Source organism: Populus euphratica, unplaced genomic scaffold (genome assembly GCF_000495115.2).
Source record: "Populus euphratica unplaced genomic scaffold, PopEup_1.0 scaffold2.1, whole genome shotgun sequence".
In the NCBI taxonomy this organism is placed as follows: Eukaryota; Viridiplantae; Streptophyta; class Magnoliopsida; order Malpighiales; family Salicaceae; genus Populus; species Populus euphratica.
The window spans coordinates 2,097,031-2,109,828 of record NW_011499846.1 but is presented as its reverse complement, the minus strand read 5'-3'; the positions used below and the strand labels follow the sequence as shown (position 1 = coordinate 2,109,828).

Here is a 12,798-nt window from a genome sequence, read left to right as displayed (position 1 = left end):
TTGCTGGTTTTCCAATTCTTTACATTCCACACCTGCTGCTTCCTTCAGCTAAAGAACATTTAGCCTCTTCTACTTCGTCTCCTCCAGTTAGAATACTTGCCTCGATATACTTGATTCTTGGGGTGATTATAATTATAGCCGGTGATAACTATTTGTATTCTCTGGGGGCTGTTGTGTCTATCTGCTTCAACTTCGTCTCTAATTCGTGCGTCCCATTTAGCATTTAATTAACGCCGTCTTCTCATACCTCATCAATTCTCAGAAGTTCACACCTTTTATTCTTAATTCTGTGGCTATTCTCTCCTTTTCCTCTAATGTAATTGCTTTCAATGACGATTCGGGAGGACCATCAGGAGTCTCTAAGTGGAAGCACATCCTTGGCTTCCTTGCCACTCTTGGTGCTTCCGCAATTCACTCTCTTACTGCTTTCGCTCATGCAGCTTTCGTTTCAGAAGGTCATAAAAAAGGAAACATTTTCTGTGGTTTTAGAAATGCAGATTTTCACATCTCTTGTTGCCACCTGTGTTTCTGTGGTGGGTCTTTTTGCGAGCGGGGAATGGAAGACTTTGCATGGAGAAATGCAGAGTTTTGGCAAGGGTAGCGTTGCTTGTGTTCACTCTAGTGTGGACGGCAGTTACTTGGCGGGTCTGTTCTGTTGGTGCAGGGGGCTTGATTTTTGTGGTGTCTTCTCTCTCCTCCAATGTGGTGAGTACTGTCGCCATGACTGTATCTCCTATTGCTGCCATTATAGCTTTCCATGACAGGATGAATGGCGTGAAGATAATTGCTATGCTTCAGGCTGTTTGGGGTTTTGCCTCTTATATTCATCAGGATTATCTTGTTGAGGAAGGCACAGAGTATTGTTACCGAAAACCGTAACAATTCTGTGTTGATAAATTTGGAAAGAATGGACAGATGAGTTTTCTCTCGGGTGGTCCTTGAAGAATTGACCTCTCAGTTGAGAAGATAGAGATTTCCAGACGCCGCCGCCGCCGCACTTATACCCATGCCCCTTGAATAATTTCTTTTGACAGCGATTGATATGATTTTTTAAAAAAATATATATATTACAATTTCTTCACCCTTCACGTTGTTACCAGATGGATTGGGATTGCATAGTGTTTTAAAAAATAATAAACTTTTATTTATTAAAAATTACTATTATTTTGATATATTGTTATTAAAAAAAATAAAAAATAAAAAATCTTATTTTAATATATTTACGAGTCAAAAATAGAATTGAATTTTCAAACACTCTTCAAATTTGCATGATGGAATTTAGAAAAAGTTGGTTGGATTAATTTAACATTTAAAAATAGTATAAATTATTATCAAAATTTTAAATTAAGATATTTATTGATATGATATGAGATTCGAAGTTTCGTGCCTTGCAAGGATTCTGAAAAATATCTTCCCTTTAGTGATCAATGAATTTTTTACCTCTTTTAAGAGCAAAGGAGAATGAGAGTTCTGGGCCTTCATTAATTAATTTGTTAGTGGTTTAAGTGTTTGGTTGGCAGTGCAGGTATTTTTTAAATATTTTTTTATATTAAAATATATATTAATATTTTTTTATTTTTTAAAAAATATTTTCTACATTCACGTATCAAAACAATTCAAAATATATAAACTATATTAAATTTTAATAAAATAAATAAATTTTTAAAAATACAATTTACACTATAGGGGGGAACCTGTGGATTATTATGCTCATGACTTGGAGCATCTTAAGTCTTCAGTAATATCCCCCTTCTCAACGATGTCGTTTTAGCTTAGCGTGTCTGTTCTGTTGGTGCTGTGGGCTTGATTTTTGTGGTGTCTTCTCTCTCCTCCAATGTGGTGAGTACTGTCGCCATGACTGTATCTCCTATTGCTGCCATTATAGCTTTCCATGACAGGATGAATGGTGTGAAGATAATTGCTATGCTTCAGGCTGTTTGGGGTTTTGCCTCTTATATTCATCAGGATTATCTTGTTGAGGAAGGCACAGAGTATTGTTACCGAAAACCGTAACAATTCTGTGTTGATAAATTTGGAAAGAATGGACAGATGAGTTTTCTCTCGGGTGGTCCTTGAAGAATTGACCTCTCAGTTGAGAAGATAGAGATTTCCAGACGCCGCCGCCGCCGCACTTATACCCATGCCCCTTGAATAATTTCTTTTGACAGCGATTGATATGATTTTTTTAAAAAATATATATATTACAATTTCTTCACCCTTCACGTTGTTACCAGATGGATTGGGATTGCATAGTGTTTAAAAAAATAATAAACTTTTATTTATTAAAAATTACTATTATTTTGATATATTGTTATTAAAAAAATTAAAAATTAAAAATATTATTTTAATATATTTATGAATCAAAAATAGAATTAAATTTTCAACACTCTTGAAATTTGCATGATCGAATTTAGAAAAAGTTGGCTAGATTAATTTAATATTTAAAAATAATATAAATTATTATCAAAATTTTAAATTAAGATATTTATTGATATGATATGAGAAGTTTTATATTTAAATATATATTAATAATTTTTTTATTTTTAAAAAATTAATTTTAATATTAGCACATGAAAACAATTTAAAATATACAAAATATAATAAATTTTAATAAAAAATAAATTTTTAAAAATACAATTTGCATCGTTTTTTTAAACATGCTCTCGCGTTGGATTATTATGCTCATGACTTGGAAATATAAGCTGGGAAATGGGAAGGGTTCAAGCTCACGGTGAAGGCCAATGGAGGTCTTTGCCTAAAAATGCTGGTAATTATGTATCTCATTGGTAGAGACTAATTGCCTCGCTCTTCTTCATTCATTTTCCCTTCGTTTTGATTTTGTTCGTTGACTTTCTTTTATTTTTTGTTCTTTTTTGCGCTCTCCTTCCTCTTCAGATAAAGAAGCTTTAGTAATCCTTCTCAAAAAAAAAAAAACTTACCAATCAAAATAAACGTTCCCTATATTTGCTCTTAAAATTAATCGTGGCTTTATAACACATCAAGACGTCTTGTCACTTTTCCTGCGACAATTCAGGAGATTGACGTTCTTGTGATTTTATATATCTCTCAGAAGTCCCATCCACCCAAAAAAAATAAAAATAAAAAGGTAAAATACAAGGAATGCAGGGTGAAAAAACAAATTGAAAAATTAATTAAATTAAAATAATTAAAATAATTTTAAAAAAATCAGATCGTGTAAGTAAAATCAAATTAAATCAATTTTTGATTTAAAAAATAACCAAACTAAATAAAAACTGATTAATTTAAATCGGTTTTGATTTTAAAAAATAATTTCATTGTTTTTTATAAAAATTAAATCAAAATAAAAAAATAATCATCAATTTTATTGCTCAAAAAAGTTGCTATTTATAAATTTAATTCCTATGATAACCTCCCTTAACAAGACTAATTCTTTTTTTTAACATTATAAAGATTTTAATCCGTATTAGGGGACTCATCTCCACTCACAACTAGCTGCCTTGCAGTTAACCTTGAATCATAAGCGAGCACCTGAACTCCAAATCTAGATTGAAATAATTTTGCAAATCTTACTGGATTGTAAGCGGTGTAGGGCCTTTTTGGTATTTTGCAAATCTTAAAATCCAAATCTGGATTAAAATAATTTTCAAGGCCAACGTTCAATGGAATTTATTCTTATAATTCCATCAAAGTTAACAAATAAAAAAATTAAAAATAATTAAAAATAATAATAATAAAATGGATCAAATTAAAACAAATTGAAGGAATACTATGAAAATTTAGAAGGTAAAGCACAAAATTATAATGAGAAAAAAAAATATTGATATCATACTAGAAATTTGTTGACTACACATGTTGTTTAGGAATATAAAAAGAACTTGTACCCTAGAAATTATTGTTTGGTCGTCAAAGCTCCTTCACGCGCTACCACTTTATTTAGTAATATTTAGTACTTATTAAATTATCTAATTAAATATAAGTTAAATAAATTAAAGTGAAAAAAATTAGAATAAAAATACTTTTACCATCAAATAAAAAAAAATTGATTTTAGTTGTGATTTGAAAAGAAAAATAAAATAAAATACCGTTAGAAGCGAATTAAACAAATATTATTTTAAAAAATATTCCAGCAATTTTATTATTATATTAAAAAAAATCAAAAAAATATACCTGGATTTATCCGAGAACGACTTAAAGTTTATCAGGAAAAGACTATATTATCCGGTACAACAAGTTCATTGATTTTATCAGTGAGAGTAAAAGTGTCAGTACAATTTTTTTATTCGCAACGAGCAGGCCCACGGTTGCCTGGTGGTTTTGTAATTTAATTTATTTATTTATTAGCCTAGAAAGGAAAGGCTTTTGAGAAGAGGCTCCCCGATAGAAGTGGTTGGTTGAGCATATCCACAGTTCATTGACAAATGTTAACAATAATACGATAAAAATCAATTCCAACTCAAGTTGCGGAAGCCGTACTACAGTATCCATGTCAGCGCCATCAGATAAGTGTTGCAGAGCCTTTGACCCAGTATAAGTACCGGAATCGAATCCGTGAAGCATCCATCAGATCTTTACCACCGAAAACAAACTTCACAGCGTTTGAACTTGTACCAAAAACGACAACAAATTGAGACCACCGATTGAATTGACGATCAGGATTCTGTTATCAGATTCTCGACCGTCAAAAACCCATCTGTCTCTGCTGTTTTTGCTTCCTTAAACAGCAAAAGAAGACCTTCAATTAATCTCCAGCAACGACGGACAACATGGAAGGTATCTCTCTCTTTCTCAGTTTCTAGCCCTTTTTTACGTTTTTGTTTCTCTCTTGATGGTCATGGTTACAGAGATGAGCCCTTTTTATATATTCGTTTAAGTTTAATTCAGTCCGTATGTTATAGGGATGAAAAATATATATAAAAAAAAAATTGATTTTTATGTCTAGAAATTCTTATTTTTAAAAACAAAATAGCGGGTGATGGATCGAATGAGAATGATATTCAGTATTGGATTCTCGTTTCTGCGTAACTGAGTGTAGACTTATAAATAGAGCTGCTGTTTGTTTCTACGAATTAGTTTCAATCATAAATTTGACGTTTCATTGATTACATGGTGGCTGTTCTTTTCGTTTTCTTAGTTTTTCTTAGTATCCAAGCAGTGGAGGATGAAATTGATTCGGTGATGTTTAACGGGCATGATTTTTTTATATCTTTTAATTTCGGGATGTTTATGACAGTAAAACTCACTCATTCCTGTATGAAAGTAGATTTTTTATAAAAAAATTACAATTTTTGAGTAATGATCAAAAGATTTGTTTTTTTTTAATCCTTTTGTTCTTCAAACTTTCTTCTACTTTTAACCAGTTACAGATAATGAAGAGCCAATCTTGAACAAGGTTGAAGATACCGTGGCACTACAATCGCTGTTATTCAAACTCCAGCGCTGGCAATGGTGGCTCCTGGTGGCAATCAACGTTTTCTTCCTCGTCGCAGGACAGTCTGCTGCTGTTCTATTGGGTAGATTTTATTATGATCAGGGTGGAAATAGTAAATGGATTGCAACTGTTGTTCAGACTGCTGGTTTTCCGATTCTTTTCATTCCACTCTTCCTGCTTCCGTCAGATAAGGAACCTTTAGCCTCTTATACTTCGTCTCCTTCAGTTAGAACACTTGCCTCGATATACTTGGTTCTTGGGGTGATTATAGCTGGTGATAACTATTTGTATTCTCTGGGGCTGTTGTATCTATCTGCTTCAACCTATTCACTAATCTGTGCGTCCCAGTTAGCATTTAATGCCGTCTTCTCATACTTCATCAATTCTCAGAAGTTCACAGCTTTAATTCTCAATTCTGTGATTATTCTCTCCTTTTCATCTGCTCTAATTGCTGTCAATGACGATTCGGGAGGACCGTCAGGAGTCTCTAAGTGGAAGTACTTCCTTGGCTTCCTTGCCACTCTTGGTGCTTCCGCAATTTACTCTCTTTTGCTTTCGCTCATGCAGCTTTCGTTTCAGAAGGTCATAAAAAAGGAAACATTTTCTGTGGTTTTAGAAATGCAGATTTTCACATCTATTGTTGCCACTTGTGTCTCTGTGGCGGGTCTTTTTGCTAGCGGGGAATGGAAGACTTTGCATGGAGAAATGCAGAGTTTTGGTAAGGGAAGTGTTTCGTACGTGTTGACTCTAGTCTGGGCTGCAGTTACTTGGCAGGTTTGTTCTGTTGGTGTTGTGGGCTTGATTTTTGTCGTATCTTCACTCTTCTCCAATGTGATCAGTACTGTTGCGTTGGCTGTATCTCCTATTGCTGCAGTTATAGTTTTCCATGACAAGATGAATGGTGTGAAGATAATTGCTATGCTTCTGGCTGTTTGGGGTTTTGCCTCTTATACTTATCAGAATTATCTTGATGATTCTAAGTTGAGGAAGGCACAAAGTAATGTTACTGAAACCCGTGACAATTCTATTTGTTGATAGATTTGGAAAGAAAGCGCATATAGTTTTTCTCTTGGGTGGACTTGAAGAATTGATCTCATGTAGTGCAATTGATGCCGCATGCTATGGGAACTTTGATTTGTGTAGCTGTCCTTTATCTCGTTAACCAAACCATTTTTTCTTCCTTTTCCTCTTCTGCTGCTCTGATCATTAGCTTTGCTTCTATGATACACACATGTAAAGAAGTTTATGAAGCAGTAGGAAGCTGTGATGGATTTTGAACTAGGCTCATTCTGTAGTCTAGGGCATTAATAAAGAACTCCGCGATCCACAATGTGGTTGGGAAAAAGAAATTTGTAGCAGCAAAGAAAGCTATAATTTACTGCGGATTTACCTTGGTCCATTTATTGACCAAGTAGGGTAGAAGCTGATTAGAATAGAGCTAAACAGGGAGTAATATTGCTCGACTTTTAACAAATTCCAATGTTTGTGCATTTGTGGGGTGCAAAATGGCAGTGAGCCATAAATTTTTTCAGAGGAGGTGGCTATGATCCTATTGAAAGAAATTGTTCAGAAAAGAATAGGAGAATCATTTTGGGTTTGGGCTCCTCTCAAGCGCGTCTAGCATAACATATCTTTCTTTGGTGTGGCTATCCTAATAATTTAGACTATTTCCCTTTTGTCTCGGTCTTTTTAAAGGTTGCCTTTTGAACCTCCTCTGCTAAACAGTGTTTTGGCCTTATTGTGGAAAGCCCCATAAATTCCTGCTCTGACCTCTGTTCTGATGGCAAGAAATGATTGCTTTTATGATGCTAAGAATTTGTAAAAGAATCAGAAGTCCATGTAATGTGAGATTGGTATTGCTGCGAATAATTCCTGTCACTGTTGATGAACTCCTCTCTTCAGATAAGTGCACACTGCCGAAAGCTTTACAGGCAGAGGACAAGATCTTCGTTGGCATCTCGCCTGCACTTGGAAAAAGACCACACTTTACATTAGATAAAGCCATCTGGGAATTAGCTGGTGGGTTGAGGAAAGAAGAATTCTTTCATTTTCTTATAATTAGGCTTTTTGACAGATTGCACTTGACCAAACCCCTGTTTTGGCCTTTTGTGTTCAGCTCCATTATGCAGTTGATGAACCCTTCGGTTGCTTCTTGAGTGAAGTATTCATTAGCCCGTGTGTTTGGACGATATTACAACTTGGTTCATCATGCTTGAAAACCTATAACTTAGTCCTTTTTTATAAGAAAATGTAATTTAATTAACTTTGTCATTACAATTTTCATAAAACTCAAATTATCGATAACCGAATGATAATGGGATAGCTAAAACAAGAATAATTAAAATCTTAAGCTCATCTCTTTACTGCATGGATTTTTCGATCTCTTGTTGTAACTTGTTAATGGGATAATTGCCAGACTTCTTAGATGATGACGATGACTATGATGATGATGATCTCTCTAGCGGGAGATCCAACAATTTCACAACTTCACGACCAAATTTAACTATAAATTTGTTTTTCGATTCAACATAGATCTTCGACTAAACTGCAAACAAGTAAGAAATCTCAACATAATGAAGGACTAAATTACAATTGAATTGAAAACTCAAGGACTAAACAATAAACACCCTTCATTGTTCATTTAATAATGAATCACACAGGCATCACCTTTGTTTAATCTGAACTCACAACATAATAAGACATGCAAAATCTCCTTCTTAATGTATTTCTTTGATTCGGATTCAAGTGATTACAACTTGAACAGCATTTTGTCATTCAAATCTCAAATTAACAACGATTATTTCTTGGCAGTCAGATCGTCCTGATGGAGTTCTACTAGTTTTTAAGCAGTTTTTTTCTGCTAGCTAGTGGCCAGGTGTAGCATTTCTATCCCTATAAACTACATGGCTTTGTTTGCTGCGGCTTTAGTCCAAGTAATGGCTCTTCCTGTCTGCCATGATGACAAATTTCATCGTCAGCATTCACCGAGTCGTTCACTTCGAATCATTTGATTACTGGTGCTTGCATGTTTCTTGCTGGCACGCATATACTTGTAGTCACACTGAACTAAAGGGCTCTGATACAACCCCAGTTGTTGGCTCTGTGGTAATTGGTATATTTATAAACTCCATTATCGTTTCACATTTAAAAATTCAAAGTTAGATTATGAGTCCTGATTCAAAAATTCCTTGTTTAAAACCTAGTTCAGGGTAGGTTTTATATTAATTATGTTGGTAAGTCGACGTATTGATGATCCCACAATCCAATCAAAATCCAATTAAAATATAATTTGATTTTATAAAAAAAATCTAAAATAATATTTTAAAAAATAAAATAAAAATAACACATTTTAAATTGATATACTCAACAAGTAACTTGAGTTTTAAACTATGTCATAAATAAATCTAAACCTTATAATTATGCTTCATCGGGCTGCACTAAAATTTGTCAAATATATTCCAAGCTTAATTGGCATAATTTAAAAATAAAAAAATATTTTAATAATTTATTTTAGAAGTGAGTTTAGTTAAAAGCGTGATGGACAAAAAAAATTGAAAGCAGCTTTAACAAAGAAGATAGATAGCGTGTATTTTTATAAATTACGATACATAACTTCAAAATTAATTAAAAATAATTATCGAGTATTAATTTTTGAAATAAAGTTAAAAAATAAAAAAGCAACTCCATGCCCAACAAACCATAAACAGAAACGCGTGAGATTAAGGAGGCAGAGACCTCTTTGATCGGACTCTTCTTAGTTAGGTAAGGAAGGAGAGGATGGAGAAATGCAGCTACCTCACTTGTTCCATGCCCTTGACTAATCTCTCTTGATAGTGGTTGATACGATTATTTATTTTTAAAAAAAAAATACACGACTATTTCAGTACCCTTCTCGTTGTTCTTAGAGTTTTGCATAAACAGATTTAGAACAAATTGATTAGGTTGATTTAATATTAAGAAACAGTATAAAATCATTCTCATGATTTTACTTAAGATTTAAGATACTTGAATTAAGATATTTATAGGCACGGCATGAGATGGGAAGTTTCTCGCCTTACAATGAAATTAAAATGGGTATTTCTTGAAGTTTAATAGAATATTTATTTTTGTATTTTAAAAGAATTTTAAAAAATAAAAAAAAATATTTTTATATTAAATTAATTTTTTTATATTTTCAAATAATTTGAATATACTAATATCAAAAATAATTTTTTAAAATTAACTAACTTCACGCTATCATCCTTTACGAGTCAATGGCATCCTTGGCCAAGGAAGTGCCCCCATGAAACGGTAGTAGTGGTTTGAAAAGAAGGGTGCGATAATTAATGTGAACATACTTTTTCTATATTTACAAGGCGTTGGGAGACTTTGCAGTCGATTTCTATTTATTGCTGCGAGGCGCTACATGGCGTGGCATGCTCTTCTATATTTAAGAGAGCACGAGCCTGGTGCTAGTCAAAGAAATATTGCCCTCGACCTCGAGCACACTACAAGAAGCTTCTTTGTTGATGTGCCAATAATTTGGGAGCCTTTTTCATTTCTCCCTGCATGTCATTGTTAGGACTGGTAGTTTACGAGAAATGTCTTTCTTCTAGTACTTGGTCATTCTAACGTGATGTGTTTGCCTTTGAATTAGCGTGGCGGGAATGGTTCAAGGATTTAGAGTGGTGGAGGAAGAGAGATTTCCAGTATAACTACATAATTGTCATGAGAAATACTACTGATCGGATTAATATTTTCTAATATGAAAAAAATATTAAGATGTTAATATTAAGATATTTTTTTAATAAATACTAAGACAACAACATATTAGATTAATTTAAATTAACATGTGAATCTACATATCAAGTTGTGAAATCATAATAACTCCCCTCCCCGTAAAAAGAAAATCAACACAAATTATAAAGTCAATTCCCAATAAACACTATATTGAAGAATAAACATAAAAAAAAATTAAAAAAATAACTCGAGTCAACCTTAATTGACATGTAAAACTTATAGTCTAGATTATAAGACCGAGATAACTCAATATATAGCAAAATTGAAGCAAATTATGAAGTTAAAATGTAATAGTCCGGCCTAACCTGCCGTATATTATCCGCTTTGCGTCTTATTGCCCTCACGATTTTGTTTCTAGTAACGAGAGCCCACTTCTAAGCCTCAAAATGCATACAACGAGACAACAACCAACGATACTCATAAAGTTGTAGCTCTGGACGCTTTCAATGTGGAGCATCACATAAAATCTCAATCAACCTAGTGTTGAAAGATTAAAAAAAAAATTAATTAAGAAAATGACACGAAAAATAACTCAAGCCATCCATAGTAACTCAAAAAACTCGTAACTTGAGTAATAAGATAGGAATAATCTCATAGAAAGTAAGTCAAAACAAATCATAAAACCTAATTCCAAATAAACTCAATGTTAAAGTATGGGATTGAGAAAAAAAATCAATTAGGTAAGGAAGGGAATCAAGTCAATCAAGTTAACCTATCAAACTCATAGTTCGGATCGTAAATTTGGGATAATTTCATAAAAAATATATTGAAAAAAAACTTTAAAATTCAATCCCCAATAAATCTAATGTTGAATGATGAAATTGAGATTGTATATATATATATAAAACATAGATGAGTAGAGAGAGAGGGAGGGAGGAAAATTAAAGAAAATATTTTTTTGTTATTTATAGAATAAGATTTAGATCTTTTTTATATAGGTTTGTTTTGTATATTTAATTTATATGATAAATGAATTATTCATTATTTTTTGGATATTTTTATTTATCAATGCACCTAAAATTTCATGTATACAATACAAATGTTACCATAAAAACTGAGAATATAGTATGCAATAATTATTTAGTGACATTCTAATAGTTATTTTCTTAAATTCACTTTAAAAAAAAAAGATAAATACATAGAGGAGATGAAAAATCAAATTCATAGTTCACTAAAAATAGTGATAATATCTCCATATAGACTTATACTTCTTTTCTTCAAAGTAGACATAAGAGAATAATTACTATAATATCACTTATTAATTCTTGAATACCGTGAAAGCTTAGATGAGAGGTTTGGATTTGGTTGCTATACAAGGTTTATTTGTTAAGTAAGAAAATTTATGTGTAAAATGTTCTTCCATAAAAAGTTTTGCATGTAGTATATTTTTTAATATTTAACTTAACAAATATTTTCATGTAAATATTTTTTAATAATAATGATAAAAAATAATCAATAGTGTTAATAAAAAAAATAATGGTAAGATAATAGCGAATCAGAATGAGATAGTGATAATAATAAGATGGATGTGATGAGTGAAATAATTGGATGAAAATAATATTATAAATAAATTATTGTTTGTGAAATATTTTATAGAATTTAATGATATGAAAATAATTTTCAGCAAATTAACTAAATTTAAAAGTTAATTGTGAATTATTTTACATTGATCAATTTTCATGTAAATATTTTTGTGAGAAATAAACATAGGAAATCATTTTTCATAAAATATTTTTCTTTTCAAGAAGCAAATAGATGTATAATTATAGTTCTTAATGTAGTTTTCATGTGTGTTTTGTAACATAGTACTTTTCAAAAATTCATTCTAATTAAGAATTTATTACAATATTTATTATTTTATTTTTAACACCATCATATTAAAAATATTATTTTTTTAAAAAAATGCGTAAAATAGAAGCTACTATGATGCTAAGTACGATGGTGGTTCTAGTGGTAGTTAAAAATATGTTTAATTAAAATATGTGTTGGTATAAAAATAACTAAATGTGTGGATTAAAAACTACAAGACTCCGCGAATCCTACAGCTAGTTTCTGTTTCACCGAACAAAACTGGTTGGATATCTGGCCGAAAAATCAACCTGAGCCTCAGAGCCAGACGAGACTTGAAAGCAAATTCATCCATCATTTTAAGCAAAACTTGGTTAGGATCAAGATTAAGAAGCCCGTAAAAGAGGAAGGTTGGTGTCTGCAAGCTTCTTCTCCGGTGGGGCTGTGCATTTCCTTTTCTGATAGCTATATCCCATAACAGGTCAAAACGTCTTATTACTTTAACTGCAAAAGAGATCGACGCTTTTAGGGTTCTACGTATCTCCTAAGAGTCCCATCCACCAGAAAAGAAAACGAAATCTATAAAGCGTGACGGTTTCGGATTGCAACAGCTTTTACTTATATATATATATATGTTGATATTAAATTTTTTAAAAATTATTATTAAATATATGTTTAAATAAAAATTATTTTTTAAAAATATCATACATTTGCAACTAGATGATTACTAAGGTTGTGATTTTTAATTTGAACTCCTTAAGGTTGTGATTTTTTTTTTTAGATTAACGTGGGTGTTCGGGCCAGCTTGTGGGCACCACGAC

General features: G+C 32.0%; 1 protein-coding gene and 1 pseudogene across 1 annotated transcript; both read left to right on the top strand.

Moving 5' to 3' along the window:
• The first annotated feature begins 2 nt into the window (after positions 1-2).
• LOC105138035 (probable purine permease 11) lies at positions 3-2,013 on the top strand (annotated as a pseudogene).
• Positions 2,014-4,277: 2,264 nt separating this feature from the next.
• LOC105130728 (probable purine permease 11) lies at positions 4,278-7,262 on the top strand. The gene is made up of 2 exons (XM_011033383.1): positions 4,278-4,752; positions 5,340-7,262. The coding sequence occupies exons 1-2, from the start codon at positions 4,746-4,748 to the stop codon at positions 6,443-6,445; spliced, it is 1,113 nt and encodes a 370-aa protein (XP_011031685.1). The 5' UTR covers positions 4,278-4,745; the 3' UTR covers positions 6,446-7,262.
• Positions 7,263-12,798: the final 5,536 nt, after the last annotated feature.